The following is a 20423-nucleotide window of genomic DNA, read 5'->3' on the forward strand; positions in this document are numbered from 1 at the left end:
ATGGACGTCTCCATGCCTCTGTCCACATGCGTGTCTTTGTGTCTGCACCTAGCTAACGTGTGCGTGTCCATACAGACCCACACTGGTACGTGTACCTATCTGTGTGTCCGTCTGTGTGTCTGTACATTCTCACACCAGTACGCGAACACATCCTGCGTCCCTGCGCCACACCACACACCAGTTCGTGTATCTGTTCCACACCGGCACAGGTATCCGTGCGTCCGCGCGTCCGTCCCTGTATCCGATTATCCGTGGGTCCGTCCGTGTGTCTGTCCTTGCAGCCGCGTACCCATACTCAGCGTTGCTCGGCCTTCGCCCGGCAGGGGGCGCCGAAGGCCCCCGCCGCCCCGCCCTCGGGGCCTCCATGTCCTCCAGGTCCTGCCCACTCGGGACTGAGCGCCCCTTGGACCGAAGCCACCGCCGGCGAGGAGCGCCGGGCCGCGCGGGTGGGGCGGCCGCTCAGGGGCTGTAGCGGTGCTCGGGGAGCGCCGTCGGCGGCAGCGAGCAGGCGGTGCCGCGGGGAGGGGCGGGGCGGGGCGGGGCGGGGCTTTGACAGGACCCGTGCCGTCCCGCTGGTGCCGGTTCCCATACTGTTGCTGTCGTCATGAGGAGCCGGAGCAACTCGGGCGTACGTCTGGACGGCTACGGGCGCCTGGTGCAGCAGACCATCCTCCGCCACCAGGTGCGGACCCTGCCCGGGAATGAGGATCAGACCCAGGGCCCCGGCGCGCCCCGCCGGCCGCTGGACCAGGGAGTTCTTTGTGAACGGTGCGTCCCCTCCGCAGGACGCGGTGACGGGGCTGCTCCCCGCCAGCGCCGACCACCAGGACGCCTGGGTCCGGGACAACGTGTACAGCATCTTGGCGGTGTGGGGTCTTGGCCTAGCCTACCGCAAGAATGCCGACCGCGACGAGGACAAGGCCAAGGCCTACGAGCTGGAGCAGGTAGGAGGGAGCAGGAGCCGGGGGCAGGGCTGGTGTCACTCGGGGACCGCAGTCACCCCGGTCTGGTCAGCCACAGGTCACAGCTGGGTCAGGGGCAGTGCAGTGAGGATGAGGACGCGACTGTCCCCCGACACGGGAGGCAGTGGGAATGGATGTCAGAACCTGCTCTTCCCAGACCACACTGGAGCCCAACCAGACGGTCTAGACCTCTGGCTCTGGGGTGATCTGGGGCCACAGACATTTTCTTAAGGGCTGGGGGGCCATGTCCTGCAGCCATGCCCTCTGTCCTCCTGCACAGCATGGCAGCCTGGCCTTGCTGGCAGACCAAGAAATCTTCCCTCTGCTGTCACCCAGGGGCTGTGAAAATATGAGCAGGGGCTCTGATTGCGGACACTGAGCCCCACAAAGGTCAGCGGCCAGCTGATCCTGAGTCAGGGCTTCTCCTGGAGATTAACAAACCTATTTTCCTTGTTCCTGCAGAGCGTGGTGAAGCTGATGCAGGGGCTGCTCCAGTGCATGATGAGACAGGTAGGGGCTGGGGAGTACCTCTGAGTGTCACGTGGTCTCCTTAAAGCCTTGCTATACCACAGAGGCTATTGTCCTAGCTCCCCCAGCCCTCCCAGCCTTCCTTGATAAGCAGAGGGAAGGCGCCCTTCCAACAAGTCTTGAAATAAGTTCTGAGTGAGCATCTGTCATGGGTGTGATTGAAGTTCCTGAGTTGTGGGCTGGCAGCCAGTGGAGCCTTGGCTAGCTGCTCCCTGTCACGAGGCCTGGCAGGATTCTACAGCCCCTCCTCCCTGAGGGCATTTGGGGTGACTCTTTTCTCTCTACATGGTGCAGCTGTGGCAGTGGGCTGTCCACTGCTGCAGTCCTGTGCTGCAGCAGCATGTGAGCCTGAACTCACTGCCTTCGTGCACAGTGGGGCTCAGCCCAGGGAGCTGGAATTTCTGCCCTGCCAGGCATGACTCCATGTGCTCCACTCATGGCATGGGGCAGCCCCTGGCTCAGAAGCTGTCAGATCTCTCTGTAGACAGGGTTCGATGAATGCCTGCATCTCTTTGCCCTTCTCAAGGTGGACAAGGTAGAGGCCTTCAAGTACAGTCAGAGCACCAGGGACTGCCTGCATGCCAAGTATAACACCCACACCTGTGCCACCGTGGTAGGAGACCACGAATGGGGTCACCTACAGATGGATGCTACCTCCCTGTACCTCCTCATGCTTGCACAAATGACGGCCTCAGGTAATGCTGGGGGGTCCCATTGCAGCTTTGAGCATGCTACTCTTCAGGTTCTTCAGAGTCTCAGTTTGGATGCAGCATCCTGGGTGCCAAGCTGTTGCAATGGCTTCCGTGACCCCCACTGTTTCCTTATGCTCACAGTACCTGAGGCAGTTTTGGGCCCCTTGATGTTGGTCTCTCCAAAAGCCCGTTTGTCTGAAGCCCCAGTGCTGCTGTAAGGGGTGGGAGTGGAGATGGAGTCAGCTAGGACATAGCTCCCATTGGGCAGGCATGCAGTGGGGAGAAATCATCTCTGGGTTACTGCAGCCCCATTCTGAGTATGCTTGTGGGCTTGGAGCATAATGTGAATTCTTCCCTCTGCTTTAGGCCTTCACATAATTCACAGCTTGGATGAAGTCAACTTTATCCAGAACCTTGTGTTCTACATCGAAGCTGCCTACAAAACTGCGGTGGGTAGCATGTGCTGGGGAGGAGGGGTGTGCTCCGATGGTGGCGATACTGCACTGGTGTCTAGGAACAGCTGTGAGTTCCACCTGAGCCACATCAGCACCTTCTGGAAGCACCATGGATGGGTGGGATTCAGAGGCTGTCTGCGTGTGTTCTGAAACAGTGCCTTCTTCACAGGACTTTGGCATATGGGAGCGTGGTGACAAGACAAACCAGGGCATCACTGAGTTGAATGCCAGTTCTGTTGGCATGGCCAAGGTGAACTGGGAAGCAATGCTGGCTGGTGGGATGAGGAGCACTGAGCTGCTTTTTGACAGGGCAGGCTGGGCATGTTGAACTGCTGAGGGTCAATACAGTGATAGGTTCCCCAGGAACCTATCTTCTTGTGCACTGGGATAAAACTGTGCCCTTCTAGCCTGGATTTTGCCTGAACTGGGAGTGAAAAGTTAATTGGGGGAGTGTGGCAGAAATGTCCTAGACCCTTTTGATGTCTGGAGATGTCCCATTTTGACCAGAGATGTTCTGTAGCCACAGCAGAGTTCAAATTCTTTTAAATTCGGGCAGTGCTTTACACAGAGGGACTAGCATGGAATGAGAGCTCTTACAGATGAGCAGCAAGGTGAAGGACATGTCTTTTTGTGTCTCACCCTGCTTGCAGGCTGCCCTGGAGGCACTGGATGAGCTGGATCTCTTTGGAGCCAAGGGAGGCCCGCAGTCAGTGATATGGGTGCTGTCAGATGAAGTGCAGCACTGCCAGGTGAGACCCCCTGAGCCATGACACTGTTGCAAGAGGAAGTGTGATCTACTCGTTTTGCAGTGTTAGCCTGACAGCCTAACCACCTTTCCTTCCCCTTTGCCCAGTCAATCCTCCACTCAATGCTGCCCAGGGCCTCCACATCCAAGGAGGTGGATGCCAGTGTGCTCTCTGTCATCTCCTACCCGGCATTTGCTGTGGAGGACAGCGAGCTGGTAAAAATCACCAAGCAGGAGATTATCACCAAGCTGCAGGTGAGCATCTCTGCCCTTGTCTCACTGTTCCCAGGAGACAGCTGCAGTCCAGACTGCTGTAGCCCTTTTTTTCCCAAAAACATGTTCTGTGGGGGGTTGCTGGGGCATGTCCTGTCCCAGTCTCCGTGACCTGTGGCAGGGGTGTGCAAAGAAGCAGCCCTGTGTGCTGTGGCCCCCCCAGGCTGTGATTGTGGTACCTGAGTGCTTCGTGAGTGAGGGAGGGGGTGTTTGGCTGAAGGAAACACCCTGCCCCTGCTTCTGCGTTGAAAGTACAAGGTATCTCACACTGCTCAGCAAATCTTTCCCTCCCTTCCAGGGCCGCTATGGCTGCTGCCGCTTCCTCCGGGACGGATACAGGACTCCCAAAGAGGTGAGGGTCCTCAGCCCTGCTGCCTGGCAGAACTTGACTGCCAAGCAGCAGTCCGCCTGGATGCAGCACAAAGGCTGTGTTAGGGAGCACTGGGAAGACAGGAGCCCTGAGTAGCCCCAGGCAGTGTCATGGGTCTGGGTAAGGCTTCCCAAAATGCCAGAGCTCATTGGAGAGGTGGTATGTCCCACCCATGCCCGTAGCAGATGGCCAGAGACTGGCTTTGCCTGTATCCTGAGACCCGGTGGTGTGTCTTTCTTAGGCTGGTAGAAGGTGGGACCAGTGCCCAGCATGGGAGCCCTGCTGAGCATAGGCTCTTCCAGGGCTGCATCAGCCCTGAGCAAGGTAGCTCTGGAGGTCACGAAGCTGCTTCTGTCTCTCCTAGACCAGCAGTCAGCTTGGGTACTGTCAGAATGGCCCTGGGAGCAAGTGGAGAGTTTGCTGCTTTGGGGAGAGAAAACAGGAAAATTTTATAAGCAGCAGTCTCATTTGTTAACTGCTGAACTAGGAAATGATATTTAGAGGCTCTTAAGTCATCACCAGCTTCTGGGCCTGTAACCTTTTGTCTTGAGTACTTCTAAATGCTTCTCCTTTGCTGCACTTCTGCAGACCTGCCCATAATAAGCAGTATGTGTGGCTGCCTATCCTCCAGAGCCAGAGAGAAGCAGCAGCATCTCCAATCCAGTGTTCCCAGTGCTTGTGAGCTTTGGCAGCATGCAGAGTTGTGGATTACTTACTTCTGGGGAGCTGTGAGGCATGGAAAGGGCAGCAGTGCCTGCAGAGGCATGCTGCTAGCTGGAGTCAGATGGGATTTTGGAAGCTTATGGCTGGAGTCCAGTAGAAGATATCTGTTCCTTCTGTCCTCTCTGCCTGAATAGTCTGCTAAGGTCAACACTCTCCCTTCTCTGCAGCAGACAGAGCAGTTAGCAGGGAGGGTTGAGGAAAGGGCACTACACCACACAGAACTGTGGTGGGAGGGCTCTGTGCAGGCAGCTCTTCATCCTGACAACTTCCCTTGTGCTGGGCTCACAGTGTTACCACATGGCAGGAGGGCTGTGAAGGAACGTCTCTGGCCCTGTGTGACCAGGCCAAGCCCTCTCACCTGGCTGGGCCAGGTTGATGGTGCTGGAGGAGACAGATGCTGAGAGGCTCAGGCAGAGCAGGCAAGGCAGAGGGGACCCAGCATGGCACAGGGGATGTAGACCCCAGAAAGGGTAAGTCTCTCCATTATCAGTGCAGGGGGCCCAGGAGGGGGTAGTTCAATGGAGAAAACAGAGGCTGGAGGTGAAATTGCTTTTCAGCTCTTTCTTGGCCATCTGCAAATAAGGGCTGGGAGGACATTTGAGGCTAGGGTCTCACGAGGAGGAGAAGCCCTGTCAGTTTGAGGGGATCCTGTTACATACCACCTGCCTTGATGTCACTTACAGGACCCCAAACGCCTCTACTATGAACCTGCTGAGCTGAAGCTGTTTGAGAACATTGAGTGTGAGTGGCCTCTCTTCTGGGCATACTTGATGATTGATGGGATTTTCAGTGGAAACATGGAGCAGGTAAGAGAGGTGAGACCTGCTGGGCTAGTGGAAAAAAGTCCCTGGCAGGAGAAGTGTGTGGAGGAAGCAGGTAGCTTGCAGCAGATTTCCTCTGCTCTCTTCTCAGGTGCAGGAGTACCGGGAAGCTCTTGAAGGGGTTCTTATCAAGGGGAAGAATGGGGTACGCCTGCTGCCAGAGCTCTACAGTGTCCCACCAGATAAGGTGAGTGAACCTGAGCTATGGTGGAAAGCAGAAGTGTCTTACAGAATCACAGGATGTTCTGAGTTGGAAGGGACCCACGAGGATCATGAAAGTCCAGTGCTGAAACTCCTGGTCTCATTATCAGATAATTAAGCTTTAAGTGCTTATTAACCCAAATTGTTAGTGAAGGGGCACATGTAGTACATGGAAACCTCATGTATAAAAAGGATGGCTTGGAGCTGTTAGGAAACTGTGATAAAAATTGGGGTTTTTCTCCCAAAGCATTTCTTGTTCCCACACACAAGAGTTCTTTGCTGACAGTCTGCTTGCTCAGAGACTGAGTGCTCTGAGAGCTCAGGACAAGCAGACCTGGGCTGAGTAGGTAGTGCTGAGCTCCAGTTCAGTGGTGAGGGAATTTGTGTGGGCCTGGGCTAAGAGCAGTAGCCTCCTGATGCTCAGGTTATCCAGGAGAGATGTGCTTCTCATCAGTATCAGAAAGCATCTCTGGGTGCTCCTGGGGCATGTCAGTTCTAGTGGGATGGCCTGAGCTGAGAAACCAAACATGGTTTGAGCAGCTGCTCTGTTGTCTGACACAGATGCCCAGGGCAGTCATAGTAAGAGAGGAGGAATGTAACCTGGCTCTGTGACAAATGCTGTTGTCAGGCCTTGTTTTAAGCCTTGAACTGCTGGACTTCAGGATGCAGTGAGGATGCTTCCTTCAGCATGCTGTGTCTATGGATCCCTTCTTGACCTCCTGACTTGTCTTCCAGGTGGATGAAGAATACAGGAATCCACACACTGTGGATAGGATACCCATGGGCAAGCTGCCACACATGTGGGGACAGTCCCTCTACATCCTGGGTTGTCTGATGGCTGAGGTAGGGTCACCCTGGGTGCTGGGGAGGGCTATGGGACCAGGCTCTGAACTGTGAAGGTGCAAATGCTGCCACCCACCATGGGGAAGTTGTCACCTCCATCCCCCAGGACCTCTTAAAGGTGGGTTGCCTGTAGGCAGCATCCATTCTACCCTACCCATAAAATGTTAATCTCTTTATACCTTTTTTCCCACAGGGGTTTCTAGCTCCTGGTGAAATAGATCCCCTCAACCGCCGTTTTGCGACTGTCCCTAAACCTGATGTGGTGGTCCAAGGTGAGGGAAAGGAGCCAGTCCCAAACCCCTGAGTCTGGCAGGTGGGGAGGACTCTGGCTGTGCAGTATTCAGAAGTGCCTCTGGGGTGACTCTGCTTGATGGGTTGCTGCCAATACAGCCCAGTTTCAGCCCTGGCAAGGTGGGTGGAAGATGGGGTGCAAGTCCTTCCATTTCATCCTGTGTTGACCCACAAAACTATCATCTGCTGCAGCCTCCTCTGCGGAGAGGCTGAAAATTGTCTTCCTGCCACTTGGTGAGGAAGACTTGTGTGTATAGAGTGTTAGGAGGAGCAAAGCAGACTTCTGCAGTGGGAACTGGTTCCCAAGGGACCCCAGACAGCTTCTTCTCTGTGGTGTGGTGCCTTGTATGTGTCCCCAAAGGCATGGGGCAGTGTTGTCACACACCCTTGTGCCTCTGTTGCACTGAGACTGTCTTCCATCCACAGTGTGTATGCTGGCTGAAACAGAGGGGATCAAGGCAATCCTGCAGAAGGAAGGCATTAACGTGGAGACTGTGGCAGACGTCTACCCCATCAGAGTGCAGCCTGCTCGCATCCTCAGCCACATCTATGCCCGGCTGGGTGAGCTGGGCTCCCTGCTCCTGCAGCAAATGGGGTGCAGAAGGGTCTGTCTCAGCCCTGGCACTCCTGCTCATAGACAGTCATGTCCTGCTCTTTGCTTGGCTGATGAGGATTCTGCTGCCCATTTCTAGGCCTGATAAGGCCACTGATGCCAAAGGGGAACAAAGTGGCAGACAGTGCTGTTCAGTGTGATTCTGACAGGAATAGAGCTTTGGCTTGCAGTTGCATGGTCACCCCAGGAAGAGACAAGAGACTGATAGATGTTGAACCTCATGTGGGCAGGAGTTGTCTTCTGTTCCTGTATTCAGATCTGGATGGGGGAGGCTAGCCAGACCCCGGGAAGCGTCCTCTGGCTGTCCCTGGCAAAGAGGGCTCAGACCTCAGGCAGTATGGCTGTTGCTGGTGGGTGGGCAGGGCTGAGTGTGAAGGGAGGATGTGCTCACCTCTGCATGCTTGCTCCTTGATGCTGCAAATCCTCGGGCATGAGGTTTGTTTTGCAGGAGCCAGAGATTTAGCCTGGGCCAAAGGAGACACCTGATCTGCTGTGATTTAATTTGGCAGCTAATTTAGGCCACCAAAAGGCCAAGTGTGACATGGGCAGGGGGCGCAGCCTGGCAGCTGCCAGAGCTGACAAGCAAGGGGTAATGCTGTTGCTGCACCATCCTGGGCTTTGGGAGTCATCCAGGAGCAATTGGAATGCTGATAGAGCTGTCAGCTTAGGGGGCCCAGCCCTATGCAGAGGGGCACCCCTAGCGCTGCTCCTGCTTCTGACGTGCCCAAAGACCAGAAGCTTTGACACTGCAGAAGTCAGGAAAGGCTGTGTATTACTGTTTCACCATGTCTCCTACCCCTCTGGGCAGGTCTGGGGACAGAATTACTGTCCCTTAGAACTGTATCAGCTTGACACACAGTTCTGGGATATCCCAACTTCAAACCAGCATTTCCCTGCTGGCCAGTAACAAGATGCTTGGCACTTCTTGCTGCTGCAGCCCTTTCATGAGAAGGCTTGTACTAAAAATTCCTCTCCCTGCCTTCCCAGGCCGCAACAAGCAGATGTGCCTTACTGGACGGCCCTACCGGCATATGGGTGTCCTTGGGACCTCCAAGCTCTACAAAATCAGGAAGAGCATCTTTACCTTTACCCCACAGGTGAGTGACATTGCAGAGGCTCATTCCTAGCTATTCTGTGATATGAAACTGGGTAGGAAGTTTCTTCAATGACTGACTACTCACTCGTTCTAAGATACACACTCTAATGTGTGACTCCAACACTCTCTAAACAGCGTGCGAGTGTGGAGTAGTCCAACTCTGTGGCATGAGGCAGCACAGTTGGTGGTCCTGGCTGTGTGGGTGTTGGGACAGCTTGAGCCTTTTAATGATCAGTATTGGATGAAAATCTCTGCTCACCCTGACGAGGACACCAGGAGGATGCTGATGGCAGGCCAGGGACATGTGTCCAGGGGACAAGCAGTAATCCAAACCTAGCACTATGGGGAATGCATATTCACTTGAAACAGGCACGACATGGACTCACTGTGTGGGGCTGGATGCTGCTGCTGCTGAGCTATGGTGTTGATAATAGGACCCTGGAAAATGCTAAAGATAGATTCTGAAAATGTTAGGCTTTGTGTTTTCTCAGATCACTGCACCTGCGTAAGCAGTATGATAAATGATATAATTGTTAGATGTGATGATTGTTTAGTAATTAAATATAATTATTATGTAATCATAGGAAGAATCATGAGAAACTATGTTGGAAACTTAAGGAGGGCTATGCTTAGCTGAAATCTATGTATACAATAGAACAATATAAGTTTAATAATTAACATGAAAGTTATATAACAATAGAATATAAAAGCATGTTAACCTCGAATGTATGGTGGAAATCAGATTTGAGGTGAAAACACCCCTGATTCCCAGAGCTCTTAACAAAAGCACCAGTATATAATCGCTTATGTGATTATGTGGTTCTGAATGCTAACAGTGTTAGTTATGTCCCCCTAGTTGTTAGTGGCCAGTAGCTGCCCTGGGGTTTGAGGGTCCCTTGCTGGGCTGTACTAGTACCTGCCAAGTAAGGGATGAGCTGTGAGTGCAAAGGCACATGCCCTCTGGGTGCACAGCATGGCTAGCTTGACTGTGTGCCTGTGGGAAGACATAGGTGGCACCATAAGGACCTAGTGACTACATGTAGGGCTGATCATGTCTCTTGCTGTCCTCACAGTTCATAGACCAGCAGCAGTTCTACCTGGCTCTTGACAACAAGATGATTGTGGAGATGCTGAGGACGGACCTCTCCTACCTGTGCAGCCGGTGGAGGATGACTGGGCGACCAACCATCACCTTCCCCATCTCCCACACCATGCTCGGTATAGATGCTCCAGCGTGGCAAGGCATTTGCTTAGACCAGCCCTGGGAAATAGCTCTGCAGGAGGAAGGGGGTGGGCAAATGTGTGGTCGTCTCAATAACAGGGACATGGTGAGGCTGGAGCAGCCAGTAGTGTCCTGTGCAGAGCTTACTGCTCAGAGGAGCCATGTTGAGTGGGCAGCTGGCCTGGCAGCTAACAGGGTTGTCTGTCAGGCACTAGTACCTGCAGCTCAAGAGCTGTTTGCTGGCACAGACGTATTGAGGCTCCAGGCAAATAGGCTTATGGGAAGGCGTTTTGGGAACAAGACCAAAACCACAATTTCTCTGTAGAAGTGTTCTTGGTGCTCTTTCTGTGTCTTGACTCTTCCCTAAGATTGAGCACCTGCTAAAGGCTTTCCTAGTCAACAGAGAGGGGAAAACAGTAAACCAGATGGAGCAAAGGCACCGAGTAGAACTGGCTTGCCTGCAGCAGCTCACAGGTTCCCTATGAGCCTGGTGTAGGAAAGTGACTTTGTTCTCCTTTAAGGCCTTTCTGTCTCTCCTTGTGTATTTAAAATCCCCTTAATTTCTCGAGTTTGCCTTTTGCTGTGGTGTCTCCTGACCTTGACAGCAGCCCACTCCTCTGCTTCCTTATGTGAAAGGCAGAGACAGAGCAGGGGGCTGTTAGGGGCTGCTGTCTGGTACTGTCTGCTTCAGCCAAAGGTGAAATCCGTGGAGCCTGGAGTGCATCCTGGCATGGTTTTCCTTGAATCCAGCCCGGACAGTCCAGAATTTCCCTTTTTGGGTGGTGCTGCTGCTGGTACTGCAGACAGTAAGGGTCTGGCCATGGTGCTTTGGGTGTCTGAATGCTCACCTAGTCCTGGGTTACATTCTGGGGGTGAGTTTGAGCGTGAGGGCCTGACTGCCTGTGCATCTTCCACACAGATGAAACCAGCAGCAGTGTGCATCCCACGGTGCTGGCAATGCTGCAGAAGCTGCAGGATGGGTATTTCGGTGGTGCAAGGTGAGTGCAGCTTCCTGCAGTGCAGTAGGGAGAGGGCTCATGGCCTCCAAGAGCCTGGTTATGAGGATACCTGCTGGGCAGAGCATAGGGCGTGGGGGAGCAAGCTGGGGAAGATACACTGGGGTGTGCTAGGGTATCAGCGTCCCCTAGGGCTACAATCCCAACAGAGGAGATGAAAGAGAGGACATGGCTCTTCATGTCATCAAATCCATGGCTACAGGATTTCTCTAATAGTTTTTGGGCAGCCCTTCCATGCGCACCCACAGCTGAAAGAGCTGCAGGCAGCTAAAGTAGACACCAGTGTGTGAATGCTCCTGGTGAACGTGTCTCTCCCCATCAAAGGGCAGGAGCCAGGAGGTAAAGCCAAGGGTATCACCTCCCCTTTCCTCTCCATGTGACCTTCCTATCTCTTGCCCAGAATTCAGACTGGTAAATTGTCGGAGTTCCTGACAACATCATGCCGAACGCACCTCAGCTTTATGGACCCTGGGCCAGAGGGTAAGGTCTTTGCCATGAGTTACAGGCTCAGCAGTGACAGCTTTGAGAAGGAGTGGCTGCATGGCTTGCAGGTAGAAGAGGATGATAAGGGAGAGCCAGCCAGTCACTGCTGTGGGTGGCAAATGCCTAACTCACCCTTAAAACCATAACACCCAACCTCCCTGCCAGCATACACCGCTGTGTTCTTCATGTGCTTGGGTTTTCACCATGTTCCCATCTGGCTGTCTGTCAACCTTGTCTGGAATGAGCAGCTCTGACCTTCATAAGCTGCTATGTGGAGAAGAAATAAAGTATTGGCAGCCTGCCTCAGCTTGGGAGATGTGGCTGAGGATCTTTGATGCATAAATGGCAGTGCAGAAGGTGATAGCACAGTGACCAAGGTGGTGGGGAAGAGCCACCTAATTAATCTCTGTTTTTTTCCACAAGCCTTTGCCCCTCCCCTGGGCAGAGCTACTCCTGTGAGTGCCAAATTGAAGCCTTACTGCTGTATAGAGAGTACCTGAGAATGCTTTGGCCCATCACAGCATAAGGGACCCCCACCTTGTGCTGGGACAATGCAGGGTGCAAGTTTTGCTGTTCCCCTTTCAAGCAGGCCTAGGGACATCTCCTGTGTGACCTACCACTGGTCATCATCAGCCTTCCCACTATCTCTTTTATCTCTGCAGCTCCTGCAGCCAGTGAACGCACTGCTGGGACTGTGAATGCTCATTTTTCTTGCCCTTCTCTCACTTCATCTGCAGCCTCCTTACAGGCTGCATCAGGGTTTGACCAAGGTGTCTGCTTTGCCTCCCAGCTCCAGTGAGAGGATCTGCCTGGCCTTTCAACAGCATCTCGAAGATGCTAAATTTTAGATTTCCTGTGGTCAGATGCTGCAGCCAGGTGAATGTTCTCAAGGGTGGTGCTTAGAGGATTTTTCCAGCCTAGCCTTCAGGTGCTGTCACGAGGCATGCTGTTGAGGGGTGGAAAGGGGATGCCATGCTGCTTCAGGTGCAGTCAGCAGCTTGTCTCCTGGGCCCAACACATCTCTGAGTTTGCCAGTTGGAGAGCAGCATAACTTTGCCCTGGCCCACTGTTAGTGCATTGACATCTGTGTTTTATCTGGGGCAGTTCCCCCCAGGGGCATCCCCTCACTTTTATCTCCTGGCTGAGCAGAGACCTGGCCTCTGAGCACCGTTTTCCATGCTGCTATTAGTGCATGGTGCCTCTGGTGATCCTAATGTGGAGTTGGGAGCTGCTTGAAGCTGGGCAAAGAGCCAGGCAGGAACCATAACTCTTCCTGTAACTCCAACTTACAAATAACTGTTGCAAAACCCACCTTGCCTTGCTCCCTTGCCGGAGTCCTGCTTGGAAGATGCCCTTGCTGTGCTTGGGTGCTTCTAGTGGTCTCTGCTTGGACAAGCTGCCCCACTTCTTCCTTGGAGAGGAGTGTGAGGGTTTTCCTGCAGGGTTTGAGTGGGATGTTCCTGTCCTTGCACAGGCTTGGATCAGAGACATGCTGCAGCAACATGCTGTTGCTTCCTTTGTCAACGTGGGACATGTACAGAGCCCCAGTTTAGGGCAGGCAGTGTCCTAGGCAGCAGTCATGCAGGAACAGGGGTGCTTTGTGTGCCTGGCTGCTGGCACTGTCCATTAGTCTACCTGGCTGCCAGCACTGGCCCTACATTGTCACTTTGTGGAGCCAGCAAAGCTTTCTCCCTGCTGAGGCACAGGTGGGAGCTCTCTGGGCCTTTGGTGCTATGACTCAAAGTGGCTGAACTCCTGCTGTGCTGCCTTCCCTTCCAGAGGACACCGACGATGAGGTTGCTCAGTATCTGGATCACCTGCTACAGCGCACGACTCCGCAGTCAAACCTGCCTCCGACCACCCAGCGGGGAGGGCTGAGCCGCTTCAGGGCTGCTGTCCACACCACCCGTGACCTCATGTCCCTGGCATCCAAGGCCAAGGACCTGCATGTCCAGAGTGAGTAACTCCAACACCCTCCACATCTTCCCTTGAGCCCAGGGGTGAGGTTGAAGTGCTTTGGGAGCTTTCACAGCTGTATGATGCTAGAGTTCCTGTGGGTTGCAGAGAAACTAAGCCTTTACCTGGGCAAAGGCACTTTATGTCCATCATGTTAGTCCTGGCCATGGAGTGTCTTGGAGTTGGTGCCTGGGCAGCCCCATGAAAACTCAATAAAGGATGGCAGCTCCCTGCGGTGTTCCTCTCAATGGGTGGACAGGGGCTCCTTCTCCCATAGCCAGCTTCTCTGCAAGAACTGGCTGGGGAGCAGTGTCAGTGTCTGAGGTAGTTTGGGGCACAGTAGTGGTGACTGGAGTTAGATGTGTCTCTGCCAACCTGTGGGTTTTTTTTTAGATGTTGGGATGTATGTCCCCAGCAGGATCTTCCAGGCATCGCAGCAGTCAGTTAAGCTTCTGAGTTCACTCCACCAGCATGACTTGGATAGCAAGGTGAGTTCTGTCTCTCCCAGACTGAGCTATCCTTTCAGCTATAGCCAGAGTGTCCTTGCAGGATTGCAAGGGGAAGTCCTGTTGTTTGATGAGGGAGAATATGCATGGGTTCATTTGGTGCAGGGTGCTGGTGATGCTAATCATCAGCACAGGTCTCCCTTCCTCCAGAGCCACGCACTCTATGCAGAGATGAACTTGCCACGGGATGAGGATGGCAACGTGGACTGCAAGGCACTGGTGGACCAGCTGCGCATCTGCCCCACACTGCAGGAACAAGCAGACATCCTTTACATGCTCCACATCCTCAAGTAGGATGATCTCTGTGTCCTGAGGGCTCACTGTGCATAGAGGGGTTTGACACAGCCCAGGGGGCCTGCCAGGGAGCTGCGACAGACAAATTGCTGGACATAACGCAGCACCTCCTTCATCTTCACAGGGGACCCGAGTGGCACACAGGGCTTGATAGTGAGCCTGGCCCCACCATCAAGGAGCTCCTCACTGAGTTGTATGTGCGGGTGGGGGAAACACGCCAGTGGGCCCTGATTCGCTACATCTCTGGTATCCTCAAGAAGAAAGTTGAAGCTCTGGATGAGGTAACAGCTGTACAGCCAGCCTCTAACAGGCTGAGGTCTGTCAGGGAGGAGGCAGCAGAGTGAGCAGGAGAACCACAGCTGCGTCAGCTCTGTCTCCTCTGCCTTGTGCTGAGCTCCCAAACCCTCAGCTGTTGACAGCGGCTGCCTTTCTGTCCCCAGGCCTGTACTGACCTCCTGTCTCACCAGAAACACTTGACAGTGGGGCTGCCCCCAGAGCCACGTGAGAAGACAATCTCCACGTGAGTGTGGCACCTCTCTCTCCCCAAGCATGCTGGGCTGGGTCTGGATGTGAGCCTGCTGCTCTGGGGTCCATGGGCAGGAGTGGCCCTGGGTGGCTGTCCCCAGCCTATATCTCTCCTCTTGGGGCTGTACAGACTGGGGATATGCAAGGTTTGCTCTGCCACCTCTCACCTGCTCTGCTGTTTGTCCACACCCCAGCCCGATCCCCTATGAGGAACTTGTTCATCTTATTGATGAAGCCAGTGAGAAGAACCTTAGTGTGTCTATCCTCACCCAGGTGAGGGGCCGGGGTGTCAGGGGAGCCTAAAGCTGGGTGTCTGCTCCAGTGAGCAGCAGTGAGGTGTGATCTGCCTTTGTCCCTCTAGGAGATCATGGTGTACTTAGCCATGTACATACGCACGCAGCCTGCACTGTTTGCTGAGATGTTCCGCATCCGCATTGGGCTTATCATCCAGGTGATGGCAACAGAGCTGGCACACTCCCTGCGTTGTTCAGGTACATGTGGCAGAGACAACACCCTTGCTGGGGTAGGTGCTGTGATGCTTGGGGCTCTGTCAGCCAGAAAGGAGTACTGTTAAAAGTGGGCAGCTCAGGCTAGGACAAGACCCTGCATGGAAGTGCCAGTGTCTGCAGCTGGACATGTTCTTGAGCAGTACAAACAAGTGATTGCACTGCAGTCTCCATCCCAGCATGTGTAGGGCTGGCCATGGGAAGAGTCCATATTATAGGAGCCTAGTGTATGTCCTTGCCAGATGAGCTCCTGTACCAGTGCTCCCCCTGGTCACAAAATGGCATGCAGGGTAGAAATGTCCTAGGAGGACTGTGAGGTAGACTACAAAATCACAGTTCTCTTCTTTCCAGCTGGAGAAGCCACGGAGAACCTGATGAATCTCAGCCCATCAGACATGAAGAGTCTCCTCTACCACATCCTTTCTGGCAAGGAGTTTGGGGTGGAAAGAAGCGGTGAGTTGCAGCAGAGAGCATCTTGGGGCAAAGCTGAGTGCACAGCATGGCCAGATCTACGTGTTCATACCTTTGAGCGCTGTCCCTGTTCTTCCCCATGTTCAGCACAGATGCTTCAGTACTGGAGGGGTCCAGCAGGAAGTTCTGCTCTTCATAAGGGTGGGGCTGAGTGATTTCTGGGATCAAGCCTGAATCTCATGGCTATTTGAGCTTTGCTTAGTTTGACACTTGACCTGGTTGGGTCTAGATTGAAGCAGTTCTGTACTGTGCTCATGGATCTGTGATGCTATCATGTTAGAGGGCAAGGTCATGCAGAGGTCCCAGTGCCCGGGCAGCAATGAGAGATGAGGGATGGCCATGCCTTGAGTGATGTTGCCCACTCTAGACCTCTCTTCCCCACCAGTGCGTTCAGTGGACTCGTCGCTCACTACTGCTGTCTCCATCTGTGACATGGGAGCTGTCGGGACCACCAGGCCTGAGCGCACTGGCCTCGTCAGGCTGAAAAGTGAAATCAAACAGGTGAGGGCAGGTGGTGCAGGCTACTCATGACAGGTCTTGTGGGTGAAAACCAGCTACAAACCAGGCAGAACTGATGGAAGAGTGGGAGACACAGATGCTTCCAGGAGCTAATTTTGTCTCCAGTTCTGTCCTGAGGGGAAAGTTGGGGTGAATCTGGTAGTGGGTAGAGGTTGCTCTGGCAATGCAGTGGGAGCACAGGGGTGCTTGAGAAGGTGCAGGGGTGAGGAGGACCATGTGGTGTCCCAGGTGTGGCCAGCATCTTGGTGGGCATCTTCCAACAGCAGAACCTTCATTTTGTTCTTCTCTTGCAGCAATTGGATAAACGTAGGCAGTCTCTGCCTGGGAGTAAGGTGAAGCCTTCCTAGTCCTGCAGCCTCAGCTTTTGCCCCTCATGCCATGCACCAGGGCGGCTTCCCTGCATGCACAAGTCAATAAGCTTCCCTCAGCTACTGCAACAATGAGTTAGCTTCCCCTCTAAGCAACTGCCATTATAGCCAGCTGGGAGCTGTGCTCAAATACATTCCATTATACCCACAAAATCTGCTGAACAGGATGGCTTGATGCTGCCAGTGCCATGACCAGTAGTGACTCTGCTGGACAGTTCACTGGATCCTGCCTGCAGCTTCCCCAGCTATTTCTTCTCTGGGGAAGGAGGCCTGTGGTCAGCTACAAATGCCAAGGACCTCCTCTTGTGCCTATGTTCAGGAGGAGTCCTGAGCTCTAGAACACGTCTTGTCATTAAAGAGACAGAGGACAGAGCTTGCTGGGGCCAGGCTGATGCAGCAGAGTTAGGGCCAACTTGCTGCAGTGTGAAACCTGGCATCACAGAGGGTTGTCTGTGGGCAGTGACCTTCCTACTGGTCCTTCGGTCTGCTCAAGACTAAATCCCTGCCCATACCAGCAAGCCAGCAGAGCAGTAGCAGTCCTATTCCTGTGTGCAGGCCAGTGCAAACCCACTGCTGCTGCGGCTCTGGCATGTGCAGCCCTCTGCAGCTTTCCTTTCAAAACTCCCTCTGTCTCCAGCCAGCCCTGGCCCTGGGATAACTGCCCTGGCACCTGACCCTGATCTGTGCTGCTGCTGCTCTGTTTGCTGTGACTGCTGCCCTGCTCTGGCATGGTCTCATTTCCATCTCTCCCTTTCTCCTTCAGCCCCTCAGTTTGCAGTCCAGGGGCACTGCCCTCAGGTCCTCTCTGGTAACCTATGTTTGTTGGCTGCACATATGGGGTCTGTCTTGTTTGTGGTTGCAGGAAGGAGCTGTGCTCTGGGGGATGCTACAGGGAGCTGGGGCTGTAAGGTGGGCTTTGCTGGGGGCAGGGGGTAGCAGCTCTGTCTTGGGAATGAGGCTGCAGAACCTCAAACAACAAACTCTTGAGCAGCAGCAGGCTGCGTTCCTGTGGGATATTTGACTTTGCAGCAGTCTCTGTGGTTCTTGTTTTGTCTGCCCAGTCTGCTGGGCACACAGAGCTGCTGGGCAAGGACTCCTTTTCAAGGATGCTAGAAGACCAGGGCACTACAGACAGCCGGCAGGGCCAGTGGCAGCGGAGGCGCCGGCTGGATGGGGCCCTTAACCGTGTTCCTGTGGGCTTCTACCAGAAGGTCTGGAAAGTCCTGCAGAAGGTGAGTTAGACTGGTGCCTCTCCATGCATGTGAGCCTCTGGTCCCAGGCACCAGCCTTGCCAAGGGGACTTAGGCACTCAGGGCTGGTCCCTGATGTTGTGTAGATATAAGCTTCAGAGACAAGGCCTGCAGCTGACCTTGGAAAGCTGTAGAAGACGTGCACTTGCTTTGTAGTCTTGTAGGACGTGCCTCAGCCTGTATCTTGCAGAGGGGAACTGCTCAGGCGCTTCATGCATCAAGCAGACAAATGCATGGCTAGAGCCACAGCTGAAGGTGATCTGGGCACAGCCAATCCTCAGCATGGTGAGCCAGGGAATAGAGCCCCATGCAGGGGGCTCTGGCTGACGCTGAATTGATGGGAAAGGAGTGATGCTATGTGGAGTCAGGAGGCGGAGCTGGGGTGTATGGGCAGCATGCACCAGTGCTCAAGTGGGAGCAAGTTTGTGAGCTGGACCTATGTATCTTAGCATGATGCTTCTCCAAGCCATAACCATGATCTCTCCTTCTTGTTCTGCAGTGCCATGGTCTCTCTGTGGAGGGCTTTGTTCTTCCCTCCTCAACAACCAGAGAGGTAGGAGGTTCATGGGGTGAATGGGGGATGGGGCACATGGGTTATTGTGTGTTGGTTACCCTGGGTGATTGCCCAGCATAGCTCAGGAATTCAGCAGGTGATACAGTGCTTTAGGTACACTTCTTTCTACCTCCTCACAGATGACCCCAGGGGAAATGAAGTTTGCTGTGCATGTGGAATCTGTCCTCAACCGTGTGCCCCAGCCAGAGTACAGGCAGCTGCTGGTGGAAGCTATCTTAGTGCTCACCATGCTGGTGGACATGGAAGTGCACACCATTGGTGGCATCATAGCTGTGGAAAAGATCTTGCACATAGCAAATGACCTCTTCTATGAGGAGCAGGTAGGGGCCAGGCCTCACCCAGGGCTGCTGGCTACATTCCCCATACCTGTGCAGGGCTCACTCACTCGGAGAGCCCTGCCTGTTTTCCCTGTTATGTTCATGGGGCACAGCCAAGCAATGGTGTCTTCCTCCCACTCCTGATCATCAATGTGTCACACTGAGTGCAACAGAAAATACTTGGGATGGAAGCTGATAACGGGATTGCCCTTTTTCCTAATGATGTCTCTCTGCTTCTCTGTCCAAAATCCAGAAAGCCCTGGGTGCTGATGAGCACATGCTGGAGAGGGATCCTTCGACAGGCATCTGCAGCCTGCTGTATGACAGTGCACCAAGCGGCCGGTTTGGCACCATGACCTACCTGTCCAAGTCGGTGGCCTTGTATGTGTACGACTTTCTGCCCACAGATGGCTGCTCCATGCAGTAGCTCTTGCAGTTCCTCATTGGGTTGGGGGTGCTCTGGGATGGTTGTTTCATACAGCTTGTAAAGATGAACACTAGGTTAGTTTGCAAGGCAGTCTGCGTGGCCATCTCTCCTCCCAGCCCTGGCCTCTTGGTGGGTGAGCAGCCCTCTGAGGAACTCCACAGGAGGCATGTGTCCTAAACTGACCCGTGCCTGTGTGGCCTGCAGAGCAAGGGAAAGGCTGAGCTTTGAAGTGTGCTTGTGTTAGAAGGTTCTGTCTGCATGACTCCTCCTGATTCATCATCCCTGGAAAGACCTCTGTTTGAGGGAGTTGAAAAGGGTTCCCCTGACCAGACCGTTGTGCTCAGCATTACAATGCTCTCTGACCAGCTCAAACTCTCCCTGCCTCTAACAGGTTTGCAGTTTTTAACCTCTTCTGTGCTGCTTATTATTCCAAATCTGCAGGATTTATGCTAGTGCAGGCTGTGGCTCTTGCTCTTCCTGCTGCTGATGGAAAAGTTTTGCTAGAGGAATAGGGGATGGTGCCTGAGCCTTTCTCCCAGCGCATCCAAAATCAATATGGTCCAGCCCAGCCACAGCTGTGCTGCTTGGAAGCAGGCAGCCCATCATCCCCCGCTGGGTGTCCCGTGTGCAGAGCTGGGGAAGTTATGGTAGCCAGGATCCCTTTTACCTCCAAGCTGCTAGTACAGGGCTTCTGGCTGGCTGGGACATGCCAGTGGCAGCCCCTGTGTGCCATCTACTCTATCCCTGGCAGTGGTTCTAGTGGCCAAGTGACAGGTTCCTGAGTTCTCATGCCCTGTGAAGCAGCTCTGAGCTGGCTACTCGGTGTTACCTGTGCAATCAAAACCATGCTTTTAATGCTCATCTCTGGCTTCTGCTCCATCTCCCACAGCCTGGCACAGAGAAAGATGGGGACATAGCAGATCCCTGCTCTAATCTAACATGTAGGTCAGCCCCCACTCAGGATGGTGCAGTTGGACTAATGAGGATCAGGCACACATGCCACAAAGTGGTTTTAGGAAGTGGGGTTCCCTTTTGGCTCCCTAGTTCACCTCCGTAAGACTTCAGGTGTGCTCTAGTACACTCAGCATGTTGAGCAACAGGCCAAGAACCCTCACTTGCACCCCCTGACCTTGCAATATCCCACAGCTTGTCACAGGCCAGCCTGATATCATCTATGTCCCCCTCCAAGACTGGTTTACAGCTGTCTGTGAGCAAAGCTCTGAGCAAAGATCCTCTTTCCCTTTGGGAAAGGTTGATCCCATCTGACTGCAGCATGCCTTGTTAAAAAAAGTATTAAAAAACCTGAAATTGTGGCAGTGACATCGGCCACCAAGCCATATATTCAGCAGACTGAGTCCATCTCTTTCAATGTCACT

General features: G+C 53.8%; 1 protein-coding gene across 4 annotated transcripts; it reads left to right on the forward strand.

Annotated features, from left to right (window-relative positions):
• The first annotated feature begins 553 nt into the window (after window positions 1-553).
• On the forward strand, window positions 554-20386 carry PHKA1 (phosphorylase kinase regulatory subunit alpha 1). Of its 4 annotated transcripts, XM_030967326.1 has the most exons (32): window positions 554-682; window positions 786-944; window positions 1425-1472; window positions 2017-2185; window positions 2549-2631; window positions 2807-2887; window positions 3288-3386; window positions 3491-3637; window positions 3954-4007; window positions 5432-5554; window positions 5661-5756; window positions 6506-6613; window positions 6807-6885; window positions 7331-7465; window positions 8505-8614; window positions 9687-9831; window positions 10755-10833; window positions 11252-11331; window positions 13114-13290; window positions 13684-13778; window positions 13947-14086; window positions 14215-14371; window positions 14531-14610; window positions 14810-14888; window positions 14977-15106; window positions 15473-15574; window positions 15978-16093; window positions 16405-16443; window positions 17541-17711; window positions 18229-18282; window positions 18423-18623; window positions 18874-19047. In XM_030967326.1, the coding sequence occupies exons 1-32, from the start codon at window positions 605-607 to the stop codon at window positions 19045-19047; spliced, it is 3588 nt and encodes a 1195-aa protein (XP_030823186.1). In that variant the 5' UTR covers window positions 554-604. The 4 variants fall into 4 exon arrangements, with proteins under 4 accessions (XP_030823186.1, XP_030823188.1, XP_030823184.1 ...); XM_030967328.1 differs by lacking the exon at window positions 16405-16443 and having other exon boundaries at window positions 18874-20386; XM_030967324.1 differs by having other exon boundaries at window positions 556-944; window positions 18874-20386.
• The last annotated feature ends 37 nt before the right edge of the window (window positions 20387-20423 follow it).

This window comes from Camarhynchus parvulus, chromosome 4A (assembly GCF_901933205.1).
Source record: "Camarhynchus parvulus chromosome 4A, STF_HiC, whole genome shotgun sequence".
NCBI lineage: Eukaryota > Metazoa > Chordata > Aves > Passeriformes > Thraupidae > Camarhynchus > Camarhynchus parvulus.

Coding starts and splice junctions, on each gene's coding strand:
- PHKA1 (XM_030967324.1), top strand. CDS start 702: ATGAGGATCAGACCCAGGGCCCCGGCGCGCCCCGCCGGCCGCTGGACC. Junction 4,008..5,431: donor GATACAGGACTCCCAAAGAG/GTGAGGGTCCTC, acceptor TGTCACTTACAG/GACCCCAAACGCCTCTACTA. Junction 14,372..14,530: donor AAGTTGAAGCTCTGGATGAG/GTAACAGCTGTA, acceptor TTCTGTCCCCAG/GCCTGTACTGACCTCCTGTC.